General features: G+C 44.5%; 1 protein-coding gene across 2 annotated transcripts in view; it reads left to right on the top strand.

The window, feature by feature from the left end:
- The window catches only part of LOC125462639 (putative helicase MOV-10), a 123,584-nt gene that overhangs the window by 80,129 nt on the left and 24,036 nt on the right, over positions 1-19,419 (top strand). For both annotated transcript variants that reach the window (XM_048552867.2, XM_048552866.2), the window contains exons 9-11: positions 6,762-6,938; positions 8,027-8,174; positions 17,495-17,656. In XM_048552867.2, the coding sequence (XP_048408824.1) occupies positions 6,762-6,938; positions 8,027-8,174; positions 17,495-17,656 (487 nt within the window). The remainder of the gene's footprint in view (positions 1-6,761; positions 6,939-8,026; positions 8,175-17,494; positions 17,657-19,419) is intronic.

Genomic DNA, 19,419 nt, shown 5'->3' with positions numbered 1-19,419 from the left:
CATTCAGACTTTTGCAGCCATCAGTGAGACATCAGAATGGTGTGTTGCCTCCCCGGAGTCAGGATCAAAGATATCTTGGAGAGGGTGCAGTATCTTCTCAAAGGGGAGAGGAACCAGTAGGAGGCCATTGTACTCATTAGGATTAATGACATAAGAAGAGCGAAGGATGAGACTCTGAGGAGAGACTTTAGAAAGTTAGGCAGGAATTTAAAAAGGAGGTCCTGAAGAATGATAGTATCTGGATTACTCCCGGTGCCATGAGCTACTGAGGGCAGGAATAGGAGGATAGAGCAGATGAATGCATGGCTGAGGAGCTGGTGCAGGGGAGGAGGATTCACAATTTTGGATCATTGGCTTCTGGGTTGGAAGTGACCTTTATAAGAAGGACAGATTGCACCTGAATTGGAAGGGGACTAATCTACTGGTGGGCAGATTTGCCAGAGCAGTTCGGGAGTGGGATCCTTTTTGGGAGAGGGGTGGAATCCAGGGAGATAGTCAGGAAAGAGATCAGTTTGAGACAGGTACAATTGGTAAAGAGAGCAAGTTAAACAGTCAGGCCAGGCAGAAACAAAGCAAAGGATGAGTAAAACTGATAAATTAAACTGCATTTATTTCAAAGCAAGAGGCCTAACAGGGAAGGCGGAAGAATTCAGGGCATGGGTGGGTACATGGGACTAGGATATCATAGCAATTACAGAAACATGGCTCAGGGACGGACAGGACTCGCAGCTTAATGTTCCAGGATATTAATGCTGTCGGAAGGATAGAAAGGGGGTGGGCAAGAAAACTGGATGACTAGAGAAAATTAAGTTTAGGTAAAGAATAAGAAGGAAACGTATGTCAGGTACAGACAGCAGAAATCAAGTGAATCCCTAGAAGAGTATAAAGGCAGTAGGAGTATACTTAAGAGGAGAATCAGGGAGGGCATAAAAGAGGGCATGAGATAGCTTTGGTAAATAGGGTTAAGGAGAATTCAGAGGGATTCTACAAATACATTAAGGATAAAAGGGTAACTAGGGAGAGGAAAGGACCGATTAGGGATCGTGTCTCACTAACTTGATTGAGTTTTTTGAAGTAGTAATGAAAGAGGATTGATGAGGGCAGACCAGTGGACGAGATTTATAAGAACTTCAGTAAGGCGTTTAATAAGGTTCCTCATGGTAGGTTGGTTAGCAAGGTTAGATCACATGGAGGAATACAGGGAGAACTAGAAGAACTGGCTCAAAGGTAGAACACAGAGGGTGGTGGTGGAGGGTTGCTTTTCAGACTGGAGGTCTGTGACCAGCGGTGTGCCACATAGATCAGTTCAGAGTCCAAGATAACAAAGTGTGGAGCTGGATGAACACAGCAGGCCAAGCAGCATCTCAGGAGCACAAAAGCTGACGTTTCGGGCCTAGTCCCTTCATCATCATCACCCTCTGATGAAGGGTCTAGGCCCGAAATGTCAGCTTTTGTGCTCCTGAGATGCTACTTGGCCTGCTGTGTTCATCCAGCTCCACACTTTGTTATCTTGGTTTCTCCAGCATCTGCAGTTCCCATTATCACTCAGTTCAGAGTCCGTTGCTTTTTGTCATTTATATGAATGATTGAGATGTGAACGTAGTGGTATGGTAAGTAAATTTACAAATGACACCCAAGTTGGAGGTGTAGTTGACAGTAAAGGTTACCTCCAGAATACAAAGAGATCTTGATCAGATGGACCAATGGGCTGAGGAGTGGCAGTTGGAGTTTAATTTAGATAAATGTGAGGTGCTGCGTTATGGAAATCAGGGCAGGACTTAGATACTTGATGGTGAGATCCTGGGAAGTGTTGCTGAACAAAAAAACCTTGGAAGTTCAAGTTCATTGTTCCTTGGAAATGGAGTCACTGGTAGACAGGATAGTGAAGAAGGTACGTGTGCCTTTATTGGTCAGTGGATTGAGTATAGGAGTTGGGAGGTCATGTTGCAGCTGTACAGGACATTGCTTCAGTCACTTTTGGATCATGGTGTGCAGTTCTGGTCTCCCTGCTATAGGAAGGATGTTGTGAAACTTGATAGGGTTCAGAAAAGATTTACGAGGATGTTGCTGGGTTTGGAGGGCTTGGGCTACAGGGAGAGCCTGAACAGGCTGGGGCTATTTTCCCTGGAGTATCAGAGACTGAGGGGTGACCTAATAGAGATTTATTAAATCATGAGGGGCGTGAATAGGGTAAGTAGACAAGGCCTTTGCCCTGGGGTAGGGAAGTCAAAAGCTAGAGGGCATAGGTTTAAGGGAGGAGGGGAAAGTACTATGAGGGACCTAAGGGGTAACTTTTTTGGTGCATGTATGGAATGAGCTGCCTGAGGAAGTGGTGGAGGCTGGTACAATTACAACATTTAAAAGGCATCTGGATGGGTATATGAATAGGAAGGGTTTAGGTGGATTTGGGCCAAATGCTGGCAAATGGAACTAGATTAATTTAGGATATCTGGTCAGCATGGATGAATTGGTTTTGAAGGGTGCCATTCCATGCTGTACATCTCTATGACTCTATGACTAACTGTCGCATCCTCATATTGTTTAGAATCGCGCGGTTTCTAAAGCTATCATGTTCTCAATTCATCAGCACCTTTCAGTGTTTGGATCTTCAGGCTTCATTGACTACCCCTTTCCTTGTTGTCTGATGATGGTGACTTGCTGTCTTCCTTCATTTCATACATCTTTCCCTCACTAACTGGCCTTATCTGCAGATTGTCTCATTGAACTGATTTATAACTGTCGAGCAGTTTGATCCTATACAGTCTTTATGTATGGAGAACAAATACACCCAAGGCATTTCTTATACATGACTATAATTACGTACATTTGACGCACCGCGACAGTCCGGTAACTGAACGGACCCCCATTTAACTTCAGCAAGAAGACCTCACACCGTGGTCTTTCCCCACTGTGTCTTTGTCATATCTGCCCCAAGCTTTAGTGCATCCCTCAGCAAGTAGTCCTGAACCTTGGAATGTGCCAGTCTGCAACTCTCTGACAGGGTCAACTCCTTGCTTTGGAAGACCCACAAGTTTCGGGCAGGCCAAACAGCATCCTTCACTGAGTTGATGGTCTTCCAAGCGCAGGTGATGTTTGTCTTGTTGTGCATTCTGGGGAACAGACCTTATAGCACAGAATTGTGCATCACTGAGTTGCCTGGGATGAACCTTGACAAGAAACCACAGTATCTTTCGCCAGTCACTTTTAAAAAGACTCATTCCAGCAAGAGGTATATAACTGACTGCTACCTCCACCCACACATAGCAGCTTTGAGGGCAGCGTGCAGTGGCACAGAGAGCCCAGGTACACATGAAAAATCTGGCAGGTATTGCCCTTTTCATCACCAGCTAAATGATTGTTTGGTGCTCGTTGGTGATGAGGCATTCTGCCAAATGACGTTGACAGTCTGCTTAGGGAACCAGATAAAAGGATCCACCCTCTCCTTTTCCTGCAAAGTCTTGAGGATGTTACGTGCTGACCACGTTTTGATGGACTTGTGAGCAAAGGTGTTTCTGTTTTGAAATTTCTCCGCGTAGGACAGGAGATATGGGACAGTCCAACCACTTGGAGCGTTCCGTGCTAGTGAGGCCAGTCCCATCGTCGGGGACATTCAGAACCTCAGTACATAGTGATACTTGGTATTTGTGTACCAAGAGTCCACACGCAGCTTTATGCAACCACACACAAAGGTGGCCATCAGGATAAAGGCAGCATTGAGTACAGTACTCCCCACCATCCCCCACCATCCCACTTATCCAGAGCTTTGCAAATGGTGTCCCTGCAGACATGGTCCAAATTAGACCTCCAGATGAAACGGATAATGGCTCAGGTGACTGCAATGTGCAGGTTCTGGGAATGGGCCAGACGTGCCACATACAACACAGAGAGTACCTCACACCTGATGATCAGGTTTTCAGCCACAATGAAGTGGGAGCAATGTTCCCAAAAGTGTAGTTTCTGCCTTAACTTGGTGATATGCTTCTTCCAAGATTTTGCACATACCTCAGCCCTACGGAATCATATTCCCAGAATCTTCAGGTAATCTCTCCTGACGGTGAAGGGGATAAAGGATCAGTCAGTCCAATTCCCAAAGAACATGGCTTTCCTCTTCCCTGGATTTGCCATGGCTCCTGAGGCCAGTTCAAACTGTTTGCAGATGCTCATGATCCAAGCAGAAAATGGCGACATCATTCACATACAGGGAGGATTTGAACTGCAGGCCACTGCTGCCCGGAGTAGGCACCTCTCTCAGGCTCACATCCTTCTTGATAGACTCAGCAAAGGGCTCTATACAACACACGTACAAGGCAGGAGAGAGTGAGCAACCCTGTCTGACTCCGGATCTGATCGGGAAGCTTTCTCGTTCTCACCCATTGATTGAGACTACACTAACGATGTTGGTGTAGAGCGGCCAGATCCAATTGTGGATTCTTCCCCAAAGCCCAGTTTGGAGAGAACATCCCACATGTAGGTGTGCGATATCCTGTCAAAGGCCTTCTCCTGGTCCGGGCTGATGAGATATGCATCCACCCCACCGCAATCCTGCACATAGGCAATCGTATCCCTGAGGAGCGGAGGCTCTCGGAAATTGTCCTGCCCAGTACAGCACATGTTGGGTCAGGGTGAATCACCAATCCCAGGGCAAACCTGACCCAGTGGTGATCTTAGACAGGATTTTGTAGTTTGCATTCAGCAGTGAAATTAGTCGCCATTTTCTAATTACCTCCTGCTCTCCCTTCCGCTAACAGAGGAGGGTGACGATCTCTTTCGTCATGGATTCACTCATGGGACCTGCTGGAGGTGTACAACAGGTCCTCGCCAATCAAGTCCCACAGAGCTGAATACTCAGCCAGGAAGCCAATTCTTCCGGGAGTTTTATCCTTTTCTAAGGACATGAGCGCCTTGATCAGTTCCGTCCAAGATGAATGACGGGAGGCCATGCTGTCAGTGGGCACACAGTCTGCCATAAAAGAGTTAGCTGATCGTCAGGATGTCAGACTCAAATGACGAAACAGAGCCATCTTCTTCCTTCAGCTGCTTACTGTCGCTGCTCCCAGCTGCTGGAAGCTGTGGTGCAACGTGTACCCGTTAGTTCCTCATGACTGGGGGGTTGGGCAACACTGGCCCCTCACAACGTCTGGCATTTCCAGTTTACTAGGTGCTCCTCTCTTCCTCTGTGGAGCTGTGCCTCTCTTTTATTTTGTCAATGACCACCTTGCTGCTCACCTTCAGCAACAGCAGCGTTGCTGGTACGTCCATCATGCAGTTATCTCTTTCCGTTTTGCTGTGGGCCTTTGAGGGCCTGACTTGTTTTCCTGTTTCCGATTTGTTTCTCCCGAGTATCTACTCCCCTCCTCATTCATTACCGCCTCCTGCTCCATTGACTCTGCCTTCGCAGGTTGTGTTTGGGTCAGCTGTTGTCCTGCTGCACGAGCTACCTTTCCCTCACCTCTGGCCTGTTCCCCCTCCTGGGTGCCCCTTGTTTCAGTTTTCTTGCTGGAGGTTGACACCATACTCTCCTTTGGGAGTCCTTGGCTCGCAATGGCTCTTCCATCCACCCAAGTGTATGCGACACTCTTCCCCAATCCACCCCACCCTACGCCACCCACCCATCCAGTGGCAGGTTCCTGTTTTTATATTATCCACATTTCCCCTGCTTTGAAAATGTGGATGTTAACCCTCTGAACTTTCATTTCTTCTAAATCCTTTTGTGAAAGCTTTCTAAATAAAGCTATTTCACTTCTGGGTGTAATTTCATCCTGATGTCCAGTGGTATTCACAGGATAAGGATGTTTGTCATCTCTCATCAGTTTGATGCTTAGGTTTTATGTTCTTGTGTCTCTCCTGTTGTTAACGTCTTATTTTCATGCCTAGGAGTGATTTTGTCAAGTGTCTTTCTGTACCTTTTTGAGCAATTTAAACTATTGATATACCTGTATCTATGTTGAGCATTATTCTGTTAATTAATAGCATGTATGTTGTACAAATCCCCTTCTAGGTATATTTTCATTTCACAGTGAACCTTTTTTTTAAAGCTTCTCCTGCCATCTGTGCTAGTGTCTTCAGTTGTTAACTCTTTCTTCTTTGTGAAGCTTTAATTTTACGTGTGTTTATTATCTCTGTGTCATATCTAATTAGTTATTCTTGTTTCTCAGTCCAAGCTATATTTCTAACAGATTTTCTCCTGCATATCATGTATCATTTCCTTCAACCCATGTGGTTGTCCACAGATCCTGCAGGTCATTCTCTCTGGTGCATTTTTTTTGTTTCAGCTTCACTGGATTGACATTGCTACCTTTCTCTTCACTTAATCCAGGCTACCGGTTTAGGTAGTCAGCATCTGTCTGTCTGTTGTGGCCTCATATGCTCTGCCAGTATCTTTAACCAGTCGTATTGTGATCTTCCTCTTCTGTTTAGCGCTTTCTGCCTAGTCTACCGACGGAGAATCACTGGATTACGCCCTGACCAAGTTATGTTTCTGAGTGAAACCAAACCGACACTGTCATTTTTCAAAGGTGATTTATCTCCAGGAGGGACTGAATATCAAGCCCTCCTGGTTCATTTGTGTTATTCTCAAACTAAATAACACTTGGAGTGTCTAACTGTTGATTGGGAACTAAAAAGTAGAGTTGTTTTTAGTTAGATAATTTTTTACATAGCACCCCTCTCCCTTTTTTAAAGGGAATGCAGAAGAAATATTAAAATTGTTAGCTGAAAGTAGTTCCAACTAACCTTAACCAACACCATTTCAATCTCTCCAGGCTTTTGAATGATTTTATAAACAACATGAAGTTTAACATCTTCTTCACATTTAACCGGTTGCCATTGCGACTACAACACCGAGCTGCACAACTAGCCAAGTACACCAACCTGAAGGATGTGCTCTTTCCCACTTATTCTGATGGACAATACATTCACCCTTTGGAAAAAAGTTTGGCGTGAGTAGCCCCAATTGGAGCCACTGACTGAGAGCCAGGAGCTGGTGAGGAATGGGAGGTAGATGGAATGGCAGTAAGCAGAGCAGCCCCAAGCTTTCTCTGGGCTCATCAAGGCCCACTTGGAAGTTGATGCTTCCAGCGAGAGGTTCTGATTATCAGGAATGTCCGTTGATCAAGTCAGGATCCCTGTTCCCTCCAGAGAAGAGGAGACTGAAGGGTAACCTTGTAGAGGCCATTACAATTTTGGAAGCGTTTGATTGGATGACGGAGAAAAATATTCCCACTTGCAGGGGAGACCAAAACTTGGGAGAGTCAAAAATTAATTAAGTGTGTAATTCAGAGAAATGTCATTTCCCAGAAAGTAGTGAAAAAGAGGGCTGACTCCCACAGAGAGTGGCTAAAGGGGCAGTTTTGGGAGGCTCGGTGGCTCAGTGGTTAGCACTGCTGCCTCTCAACACCAGGGAACCGGGTTTGATTCCACCCTCGGGCAGTTGTCTGTGTGGTGTTTGCTCATTTTCAACATGTCTGCATGGGGTTCCACTGGGTGCTCCAGTTTCCGCCCACAATCCAAAGATGTGCAAGTTAGATGGATTGGCCATGCCAAATTTCCCCTAGTGTTCAGCGATGTGTAGGTTAGATGGGTTTCTCATGGCAAATGGAGAGTTACAGGGAAAGTGTAAGAGGATGAGTCTGGGTGGGATGCTCTTCGGACATTCGGTGTCGATTTGTTGGGCTGAAAGGCCTGTTTCCCCCCTGTATGGATTCTATTCTATTCTAAAGTCAATAATTATGTCTGTTTTACTGATGTAAGATAAACTCATGAGAGAGAAAAGTGCAGATGTTTATGTCAACAGGATGGGAGGACCTAAAGGGTGAGGACCATTGTATAACTAGTTGGGTTGAATGGCCTGTTCATGTGTGAGAGAATTTGTCTCCCAGGAAATAACTTAACTATGGACCACTTTCTGCTATTTTGCTGATAGCTGAAGATGGTTGATTGAGGGGATTATAGTCGAGTGTAGCTCCTTTTAGAAATTTGAATGTTGTCTGCATTTATTTTATTCCCATGTGAATAATTTATTTTTAAGATTTTACGACCGGTCCCTCGAGGAAAATCCAGAACAGGCTGCTGCTGTCCGTTGCATTGTGTCCGGGATCTCCAGGCCCGCTCCATATCTTGTGTTTGGTCCTCCAGGAACTGGGAAAACGGTTACTATCGTAGAAACTATCAAACAGGTACAAGGCATCATTTCCAAGATTCTGTGTGTGTTGAGGTTGGTTGGCTCGCCAAGCTGGTTTGTTGTTCTGCAAAGGTTTCGTTACCATGCTCGGTAACATTCTCAGTGCAGCCTCTGATGAAACGTTGGTGTGTTTTCCCACCTGGTTTTTAAACTCTGGGCTCCATTGCAATGGATTGCCTCACTTTTGGGTTTCCTCCCTAATGGAATGTATATGGAGTAGAGTTCAGTGTATTTATTAATATCATGTGTGCCATGTTTCCAGGAATTCTGTGCTTGTCTCTGCCTAGCCTGTCCCAGTTGAAGTCGTGGTTCTCCTTGTCTATGTGGATTCTGTGTGTTTCAGCTCCTTAACATTGTACTCCCTGGAAATGGAGGAGGGTGGGAGGTGGATCGTGGAGATTCCCTTTCCCAAGCACTGTTTCCTAGACCACTCTCATTGTCCTCATTGAGGGGCACAAGTAGTACCTTGTCCTGTGTGTTTCTCATTTTCCATTCCTGCCCAGTTTCTTCGAAGGAACATGATCCATCTGATTTCCTTCCATCCTCGCTTTTCACTTCTATCGGTAATGTCATCAGAAAATCACTTACTCCCATTGTATGTGGAAGGTCAGTGTTGGAGGTTCAGGGAAAGCTGTGTTTCTTTGTGAAAAGCAGTTGCTGTCGGTACCTTTTCGTGTTAGACTTAGTTCCACAGATGTCCTGCACACTGTTAATGTGGTAACATCTTATGTTTCAATAAAACTGCAGTTGCAGAGTTTTAAGACATAAGACCATAAGACATAGGAGTGGAAGTAAGGCCATTCGGCCAATCAAGTCCACTCCGCCATTTAAATCATGGCTGATGGGCATTTCAACTCCACTTCCCTGTACTCTCCCCATAGCCCTTGATTCCTTTTGAGATCAAGAATTTGTCGATCTCTGCCTTGAAGGCATCCAACATCCCGGCCTCCACTGCACTCTGCGGCAATGAATTCCACAAGCCCACCACTCTCTAGCTGAAGAAATGTCGTCTCATTTCAGTGTTAAATTTACCCCCTCTAATTTTAAGGCTGTGCCCACGGGTCCTAGTCTCCCTGCCTAATGGAAACAACTTCCTAGCGTCCATCCCTTCTAAACCATACATTATCTTGTAAGTTTCTATTAGATCTCCCCTGAACCTTCTAAACTCTAATGAGTACAATCCCAGGATCCTTAGCCGTTCATCATACGTTAAACCTACCATTCCAGGGATCATCCGTGTGAATCTCCGCTGGACACGCTCCAGGGCTAGTATGTCTAACACGAAAAGGTACCGACAGCAACTGCTTTTCACAAAGAAACACAGCTTTCCCTGAACCTCCAACACTGACCTTCCACATACAATGGGAGTAAGTGATTTGCTGATGACATTACCGATAGAAGTGAAAAGCGAGGATGGAAGGAAATCAGATGGATCATGTTCCTTCGAAGAAACTGGGCAGGAATGGAAAATGAGAAACACACAGGACAAGGTACTACTTGTGCCCCTCAATGAGGACAATGAGAGTGGTCTAGGAAACAGTGCTTGGGAAAGGGAATCTCCACGATCCACCTCCCACCCTCCTCCATTTCCAGGGAGTACAATGTTAAGGAGCTGAAACACACAGAATCCACACAGACAAGGAGAACCACGACTTCAACTGGGACAGGCTAGGCAGAGACAAGCACAGAATTCCTGGAAACATGGCACACATGATATTAATAAATACACTGAACTCTACTCCATATACATTCCATTAGGGAGGAAACCCAAAAGTGAGGCAATCTATTGCAATGGAGCCCAGAGTTTAAAAACCAGGTGGGAAAACACACCAACGTTTCATCAGAGGCTGCACTGAGAATGTTACCGAGCATGGTAACGAAACTGATATTTTGATTCTTGTTCCACCAGAGCAGACCTTCATTCAAAAACATCCAATCAGCCTTTTAACCAAGTTTCAATGCTTTAACTCCACTTAATTGCCTTTGTACCTGATCCTTGCTAAACCTGACAAATACCCATCAATTTTGGTTCTGAAATTTCTATCTGATTCTCAGCCTCAAACTGTTTTTTGGGTGGGAAAGATTCCATAATTTGCCTAACCTAGCTTCTTGCTCAAATGTCTGGGTGCAAGGTTGTGACTCCCTATTCTGTAATCTACACAAGTGCTTTCTCAACACCGACCCAGTGGACTTTCAGAGGGGAGCCATGAGGGACTATTTTTGACTTCATGGTGATATTTGACCAAGTGAGCATCAAGGAGCTGTAGTAAAAATGGAATCACTGAAATCAGAGAAAACGTTCCGCTGGTTGGCGTTGTGCCTGACACATAGGAAGATGGTTGTGTTTGTTGGAGGTCAATTATCTCAGTCTAAGGGCGTCTCTGCAGGAGTTCGTCAGATTAGTGTCCTAGGCCCAGATATCTTCAGCTGCTTCATCAATGACCTTCCATCCACCATAAGGGCAGAAGTAGGAATGCTCGCATAGTGTTCAGATTTACTACAACTCGTGTACTGAAGCAGTCCATTTCCAAATGACTGTAAGACCACAAGATACAGTCACAGTTGTAGGCCATTCAGCCTTCGATGAGGTTACGGCTGATCTGCTAATTGTCAAAACCATTTACTGCCTTATCTATGTATATCAACTTTGAATATACTTCACAATCCAGCCTCAACTGCTTTCTGTGGTAAAGAATTCGGCAAATTCACTCCCCTCTGACCTCCAGGTGCTCCAGTTTTCTCCCACAGTTCAAAGATGTGTAGACTAGGTGGATTGGTGATGCTAAATTGCCCATGGTGGCAAGGGATATGTAGATTAGGTGGGTTATGGGGAGATGGATCTGGGTGGGATGCTCTGAGGGTCAGTGTGGACTGTTGGGTCGAAGGGCCTGTTCCCACACTGTAGGAATTTTATGATTCTTCTATGAAGCAATTCCTCCTTTATCTGTCTTGAATGAGCATAATCTAAGATTATGCTGTCCTGGTTCTAGCTTCTCTCACAAGGTGAAGCAATCTCTCCACATCCACCCAATCAAGCCCCAAGAATGTGTGTAGTAATTCAGCAAAACCCAGACAATATCCAGGTTGGGCTACTGAGTTAACAAAGTGTGGAGCTGGATGAACACAGCAAGCCAAACAGCATCTTAGGAACACAAAAGCTGATGTTTCGGGACTAGATTGTGCCTCAGAAATGCAAGGCAGTGACCATCTGCGGCAAGAGAATCTATCTATCGCCTCTTGATCTCCAGTGGTGTTACCATTGTTGAACCCCCCCATGGTCAACATTCCTTGGGGGAAGAAAGTTACCATTAACTGGGAATTAAACTGGTCCAGTAGGCCAGCAGCTAGAAATTTTGTTGAGAAACTCTCCTCCTGTCTCCCAAAGCCTGTCCACCATCACCAAGGCACGAGTCAGGAGTGTTATACAGAGAAGGAAGATGTCAAACATAAGAGCAGGAGTAGGCCACTCAGCCCTTGATCCTGCACCACTATTTAGTATGGCCATGGCTGCTTTCAGCCATACTCTTTGATTGCTTCAGCCTGAAGAACTCCACCTTGAATACTGGGTGATGGAATACTCCCCACTTGCCTGGATGAGTGCAGCTTGAACCATTCAGAATTTTGCAGCTCATCAAAATTCCTAGCTGCTGGCCTACTGGACCAGTTTAATTCCCAGTTAATGGTAACTTTCTTCCCCCATTTGATCTTCATCTAATACCTTCAGAATTTACTGTCTCCACCACCGATGATCAGCAGCATCATTAATAAGTGCATACCATCCACAAGATGCCCTGCAGAAATTCACCTTAGACAGCACCGTCCAACCCTCAACCACTTCTATCTAGAAGGACAAGGGCAGCTGATACATGGGAATACCAACCCTGCAGGTTCCCCTCCAAGCCAGTCACGATCCTGACTTGTAAATAATTTGCTGTTCCTTCGCTGTTGCTGGGTCAAAATCCTGGAATTCCCTCCCTAATAGCATTATTGGTTTTCCTACAACAAAGGCAGCTCACCGCCTCCTTCTCAAGGACAACTAGGAATGGGCCAATAAATGTTCGCCCAGCCAGCAAAACCCACATCCCATGTATGAATGAATAAACAAACCCTGGATCTCGCTTTGTAACAGCACTGTGGATTTACCTACAACCCAAGGCCTGCAGTTGTTTAAAGGGGTAACTCACCATCAAATTTAAAGTAATTAGAGATTGGCAATAAATACTAGCCCAGCCAGAAACCCCATGTCCTAAGAATGAAAAAAAAATTGTTTGATGTCTTGCACTGTAATTTTTATCATCTGCCCAGTAGAGAAAATGGAACCTTGTTTTAATACTTTGCCTGAAAGTCAGCAGTAAGGCTGTCTTGCAATGCTACATAGGCAGGGTCAGTCTGGATTTGATGGACTTGTCTCTGAAGAGCTACCAGTGAGCCGGGTTGAAATGGTTCCTCTCAATTTGCATTGAGAGTTGAGTATTTTGACACTTGACACTTGAGTATTTGCATATGCCTCAGACAATTCAGTGCTAGGTATTTGGAATTCTACCTTGTACAACTATTCAGTGACTAAATGACTCACAACACAAGAGGCCATTCAGCACTGTGCCTTCTGTGACCTAGCATCAACCTTCTGCCTTTTTTTCCCATCTCCCTGCACACCATCTCTATCCAAATAACCATCCAGTGCCTCAATTGAATCTGCATGAACCACATTTCAGGCAATACATTCCATACCCTAATTACTTTCTGTCTGAAAGAAATAACGAGAACTGCAGATGCTGGAGAATCCAAGATAACAAATTGTGAAGCTGGATGAACACAGCAGGCCAAGCAGCATCTCAGGAGCACAAAAGCTGACGTTTCGGGCCTAGACCCTCCTTCAGAGGGTCTTCTCCTCTGAAGAAGGGTCTAGGCCCAAAATGTCAGCTTTTATGCTCCTGAGATGCTGCTTGGCCTGCTGTGTTCATCCAGCTTCACACTTTGTTATTTATTTCCTGTGTGAACAAGTTTTTTTTTCCTTACACCACCCTTGCTTCATTTCCACAACACTTTAACCTTAGCCTGTGCCATCTTATTCCTTTTACAAGTGGAAACAGCTTCTCCCTATTCATGCTGTTCAGCCTGCAAACTTCTTTCAAATCTCCTGTCTCACCCTAGCCTCATCCTGTCTAAGGAGAATATTCCCAACTTCTTCAGCCTTCCCTGATCACTGAAGTTTCTCATTCCTGGAACCAATCTTGATTCCCAATGTTGAAAACCAAACAAAGATTCAGATCTCCTATTTGCAGCTGTTTCTTGGTTTAGAATGGAAAATTGGCCAAATGGTATTTTAAAAAGTGCTACATAGGCAGTGTCAGTCTGGATTTGATTGACTTGTCTCTGAAGAGCTACCTTTTATTTGCACCATCTTTTATTTGTTAAAATGTGAAGGATGTTGCTGTGAATAATTGCTTAACCCCATATTAAAGGAACAGATTTAGGTTTCCCACTTCCTATTCACCACCCCTTTGGCTGGACCACTGCTGTTGATCAGTTCAAGCCTTTCTTACAGCTCTGCAGGAAGACAGCCCTTGTAAACATTGCAGTATTTCAGCCATGACCTACTTTGTGGTGTCAGTCCCACTTTCAGAGGAGGGAATTGGATTTTTCATGTTCTGCCTGCATGAGTAATGACCTTGATCACCTTCACATTCTCTCAGATTTTGTGAATTTCAGCACTGGTTTGGAGGAAGTGACCCAGATAGCACAAAGTATTTTTAGGACATCATGTGACAGTCTCATATCCTCACCCCTTTTCACTCACTCAGCAATGAAGAAGGCACAATCAGAAAGTTGCAAGATTGAAGCAGATATAGCTATCAGCAAATCGAACAGGTTACAGCTGGGTTCTGTAATGAACAGAAGGCTGAGAGAGACCTGACCGAGGAAGTATTCATTACGACTCATGACCAGGCCACACATTCTACCCTGAGTAAGTTTGACGTCATCCAAAACTCTGCCAGTGTCTTAACACACACCACATCCTCTTACCCATCATTCCCATGCTTGTGAAAGTACTTCAGATCCTGGTTACACAACACCATGATTGTAAAATTCTTGTCTTTGTTTTTGAGTCCCACCACCCAGAAGTGGTAAACACTAAAAATTAAAGATGGTATATACTGGTTTTATATAATCCAGAATGGAGCTCCAGTGTGACCAGAACATTCAATTCCAAGTATGACAGTTTGTCACTAGTCTTTCCCCTCTGGATATGGTCCCTTCCCTCCCTATCTCTGTAATTTACCTCCAGACCACAAACCCTCCAAGCTCTGTCTTTTCTTTATTTGCTCATCAAATGTGAGATTGCCCATTCCTCGTTGCCCTTGAAGGTGGTGGTGAGCTGCCTTCTTGAGCAATTGCAGTCCATGTTCTATAGGTAGACCCATAAAGCTGCTGGGGAGAAAATTCCAGGATTTTGAGTCAGTGATAGTGAAGGAACGGCGATATATTTTCAAATCAAGATGGTGAATGACTTGGAGGGGAACTTGCAGGAGGTCGTGTTCCCATGTATCTGCTGCCCTTACCCTTCTAGATGGCAGTAGTCATGGGTTTGGAAGGTACTATCGAAGGAGCTCTGGTGAATTTCTGCAATGCGACCTGTAGACAGTGCACACCGTTTCTTCAGAGCGTTGGTGATGGAGGGAATGTATGTTTGTGGATGTGATACCAGTCACAATGGCCTGCTTAGTCTTGGATGTTGTCAAGGTTCTTGAGTGTTGTTGGAGCTGCACCCATCCAGGCAAATGGGGAGTATTCTGAAACACTCCTGATTGGTGCCTTGTTGGGGTTAGAGGCTTTAGGGAGCAAGGGGGTGAAGTACTCACCACAGTATTCCTAGCCTCTGATCTGCTCTTGTAGCCACTGTGTTTACGTGGTGAGTCCAATAAAGTGTCTGGTCAATGGTAACCCCAGGACGTTGATAGTAGGGGAATGTGGAGGGATGGTGGTTAGATTGTCTCTTATTGGAGACGGTATTATCTAGCATTTGTGTGGCACAAATATTACTTGCCACCTGTCAGCCCAAGCCTAGGTATTGGCCAGATCTGTTTCATTTGGACATGGACTGGTTCAGTATCTGAGGAGTCACGAATGGTGCTGAACATTGTGCAAACATTGGCAAACATCCCCACTTCTGACCATTATAGTGGAGGGACGATCACTGATGAAGCACATAAAGGAGATTTTGTTTGACACTGCTCTTATGAAGTGCCCAGCGATAGTTTGATTTGCTACAGGTGTCATATAAATATAAATTGTTGACCTTAATTTAAAATAATTGAAATACTTGTGAAACAAGCAGATTTCTAGACATTAAAGGATTGAAAGAATATGACGTTGGGGTAGAAGATCAGCACAGTAAATGGTGAAGCTGCCTCAAGGGGCTGAATGGCCTGTTCTTGATCCTGTTTTCTTTTTTTCAGTAATGAAGCGGTTTGATAAAGTTGATATGGAGAGGATTTCTCCACTTGTAACCGAGATCAAAGCTAGCAGCTGGAGACCTAAGATTGTATCTAGTGCAAGGGAAAATGTAGGAGAGATTTGAGTGGTGAGAATGTGGAACATACAGAAACAGGGAGTGCTTGAGACAAATAGTTTCAATACATTGAAGGGGAAACTGCATTTCCATGTGGCAGGAAAAATGAATAGAAAGATACAGTGATAGAATGAGATGTAATTTGGCACATAAATACCAGCACAGTGCCAATAGGCCAAATGGTCTTTTTGTGCCACACTTTGCAGATCTTGTGTTATAGTGTTGAATCAACTTCTGTAAGTGTTGCAAAAACATATTACAAGTGGACGTAACCTTTTGAAATCATGTGGTTTTATTTTCCTGTTGGGGAGGGGTTGAGGGCAATTTTGGAGCTCAGTCAGAGGATAAAACTATGTATCTCCTTCGACTACTGAATTATGGTATCTCCACTTCCCAAGACAGGATCACATTTAAAGTGAATCTTTGTTTTTAAGAGAAACAAACTATGAAATGCTTTAAGGACGATAAATAAAACTAATAAAAGACCGTGGTCCATGCAGTCTGTGGTACCCAGTTCTCCAGGACAACAAGGGATCGACACTAAATACTGTCTTAGCCAAAGAAACCCACAAAGCATGAACAAATAATTAATGTTGTTAAAAGAAATCCTGATGGCCAGTTAGTGAAGGCAATAGCCGAGCCAGTCTTCACTCAGGGAACATTTTGTTCACACGGTGAAATGTTCACAAATTGCTGCTGTGTGTCGGAACCTGTCAGTTTACATGAGCTGGTCCACCAGTGGCCTCCATCCACTTCAGTTGTTTATTCTTTCACAGGATGCAGACAGTGTTAACTGGGCCAGGATTGCCCCTACACCTTACAGCCTCATCTCGACAATTGTGTGATCACTGAGGGAATTGAGGAGTGTGAGGGACAGGCAGGAAAGTGGAGCTGAGGGTTATTACCAGATCAGCTATGATCTTGTTTACTGGCAGAGCTGACTTGATGGACTGAATGGCCTACTCCTGCTCTGTGTGTTTTGGCCATCAAGAAGGTGATGCTGAGCTAGTGCCACCTTGAATCAGTGAGTTCCAGGGCTTTCAGACAATTATCATTCTCCATTTTCTCGCTATGTGTAACCTTGTTTTTAAATTTTTGCCTCATCCCCAAAAAAAAAGCATGCTACAATCCGGGAGGAGTGAAGTGTGAAGCCAAGTCTTGAGGTGGATTGGATGGGTTAAATGTTGGAAGTTACACTCTGACCATGATAGTCCAGGGAGATCTCTATCCCTCTGTCGCTCACTGGAATCAAAACATTAACGCTTTCCACAGATGCTGCCAGACCTGCTGTTTCTCCAACAAATTCTGTCTCTTTTAGATTGTGATGATCTGAGAGCTGAAACTGATGTCAACATTTAGCAAGGAATCAAATAAAGAGAGTGTTCTGGTTGGACAGTTATAGTCCATACTCCTGAGCCAGGAGGTCCATATTTGAGTGCCTCCTGCTCCAGAGGTGTGTCATAACATCTCGAGCCAAGTTAATTCAGAAATACTTCAGGAAAAGGAATCAAATAAGTGCTTGAGCAAAAGAGTAACTAACTTTCACATTTGAAGTAATGGAGCATGAGAGTCAGTTGCGACTATATAAGTCTATCATAGTGCATACTCGATGGGCTGGATGGTTGCCTCCACCTCTGCTGTAGCATTCTGCAATTACAAGTTTTGCTGATGATCTTCGGTATTTGTTACGCTTTACAACCTTCGACTGCTTATTGGTTTTTAACATTGGCTTTGACTCTCAGGTGCTGCGCTGCATCCCAACAGCACACATCCTTGCGTGTGCACCAACCAACAGTGCCACTGATCTCCTGTGTCAAAAAATCCAGAAACATGTGGAGAAAAGGTACATTTACCGCCTGAATGCCGTAAGTCGGAGCTGGGACACCATCCCCCGAGACGTACAGGTAATTCTCCCCTTCTGTTTGAAACAGTTGCTCATACCGAGCTCCCACCTGTGCAGAAAACCCAGAATTCAGATCCTCATCCCAGAATGAGTCCCAGGAACTTACTTAGCCGGAGACTGTTTGAAATGCAGGTCTCACTACCATGGGAAGTGCGAAAGCAAATGATAAAGTAAAAACAAAGCTGCCATTGTCTTAGCAGAACATAGAACTACTCTGTCTGATTCAGAGTGATGACTTGTGATGGTTTAACCTGAGGATCAATACAACTTCGGCAGGTGGGAAGGTTTTTGCTAAGAAGGAGAATCCTTAAGGTGTCACTATCTGAGGAGGATGCATTTCAAGGTTATATAAATGGAATTAGACGAACCCAGTTGGGAGGAAACTGTCTTTTTAAAAATTTATCTTTTTGTATGATCTACACATCATTTAATGCTCATCCTTATTTGCCTTTGACCTGAATTACTAACAAGACCATTTCTGAGGGTGATTTAAAAGTCACCCATATTACTAAATAAAAACCAAAAGAACTGTGGATGCTGTAAATCAGGAGCAAAAACAGAAGTTGCTGGAAAAGCTCAGCAAGTCTGGCAGCATCTGTGGTGGAGAAAACAGAGTTAAAGTTTCGGGTCCATTGACCCTTCCTCAGTATTCCTCAGTTCTGAGGAAGGGTCATCAGACCCAAAATGTTAACTCTGTTCTCGCCTCCACAGATGCTGCCAGACCTGCTGAGCTTTTCCAGCAACTTCTGTTTTTGTCACCCACGTTACTGTGGTCTGGACTCCTGTGTAGGCTGGACGGGGTAAGGATGACAGATTTCCTTCCATTAATGAAATAGATGGGTTTTTACAACAGTCAGAAATGATTGGCCTGATCACAATTGTTGAGACCAGTTTTCAATTCCAGATTTATTCGTTGGTTTTGAACCTCACCACCTGCTACTGTGGGGTTTGAAGCCCTGTTCACCAGAGCATGGACCTGGGCCTTGAAATTGCCAGATTGGTGATCTCACTAATCCACCACCACTTTCCCTCCCATGGAGTGTAGATCCCAGAATGGCCCTGTTGTCCTGAATGGCCTGTCACATAGACAAGATGGGAACAATGTTCCTCTCCAGCCCAGTACTGTATTTGCTTTGTCCAACATATTAGATAAATTCAGAGCAGGAACATTTGCAAACAAAACAACTTTACATCTGATTTAGCCTTAAACCAGTAACTTGCTGGGAAGGGCATGAGGATATGTGGTGGGAGAATATGATAAAGTCACAAAGTGGTTGTAATAAACAAGATAATGGAACCAAATAGTCAGTGTAGGAGAGAGAGCTTTACTCTGTATCTAACTCTGTGCTGTCTTTGTCCTGAGAGCGTTTGATTGTCACAATGCCAACGGAACTATGATATCAGTTCAAAAGAGGAAGAGACACTTACTTCTATATCTAACCCTGGGTGTGAGTTTGCTCGCTGAGCTGGAAGGTTAGTTTTTAGTGTCCCATAGTGTCGCTACCTGGAACACCAACCTACAGATTAGACAAGGAACTACACCAAAGACTAAAACACCTAGTGGAAGACTCCCACCACTCCATTCGCTCCACCCAAGAATTCCTGAACACCATCAACGACACCAAGATAGAAGAGGACGAAATAATGGTCTCCTTTGACGTAACAGCCCTGTTCACATCCATCAGCATCAACCTGGCCAAAGAAACACTGATGACACTATTAGAAGAACCAAAGACACATCCACCAGACACCACCAACCTCATC

The sequence above is a fragment of the Stegostoma tigrinum genome, chromosome 21 (assembly GCF_030684315.1).
Source record: "Stegostoma tigrinum isolate sSteTig4 chromosome 21, sSteTig4.hap1, whole genome shotgun sequence".
Classification (NCBI taxonomy): Eukaryota; Metazoa; Chordata; class Chondrichthyes; order Orectolobiformes; family Stegostomatidae; genus Stegostoma; species Stegostoma tigrinum.
The sequence above is the reverse complement of the archived record's forward strand: the minus strand, read 5'-3'. Positions and strand labels throughout refer to the sequence as shown.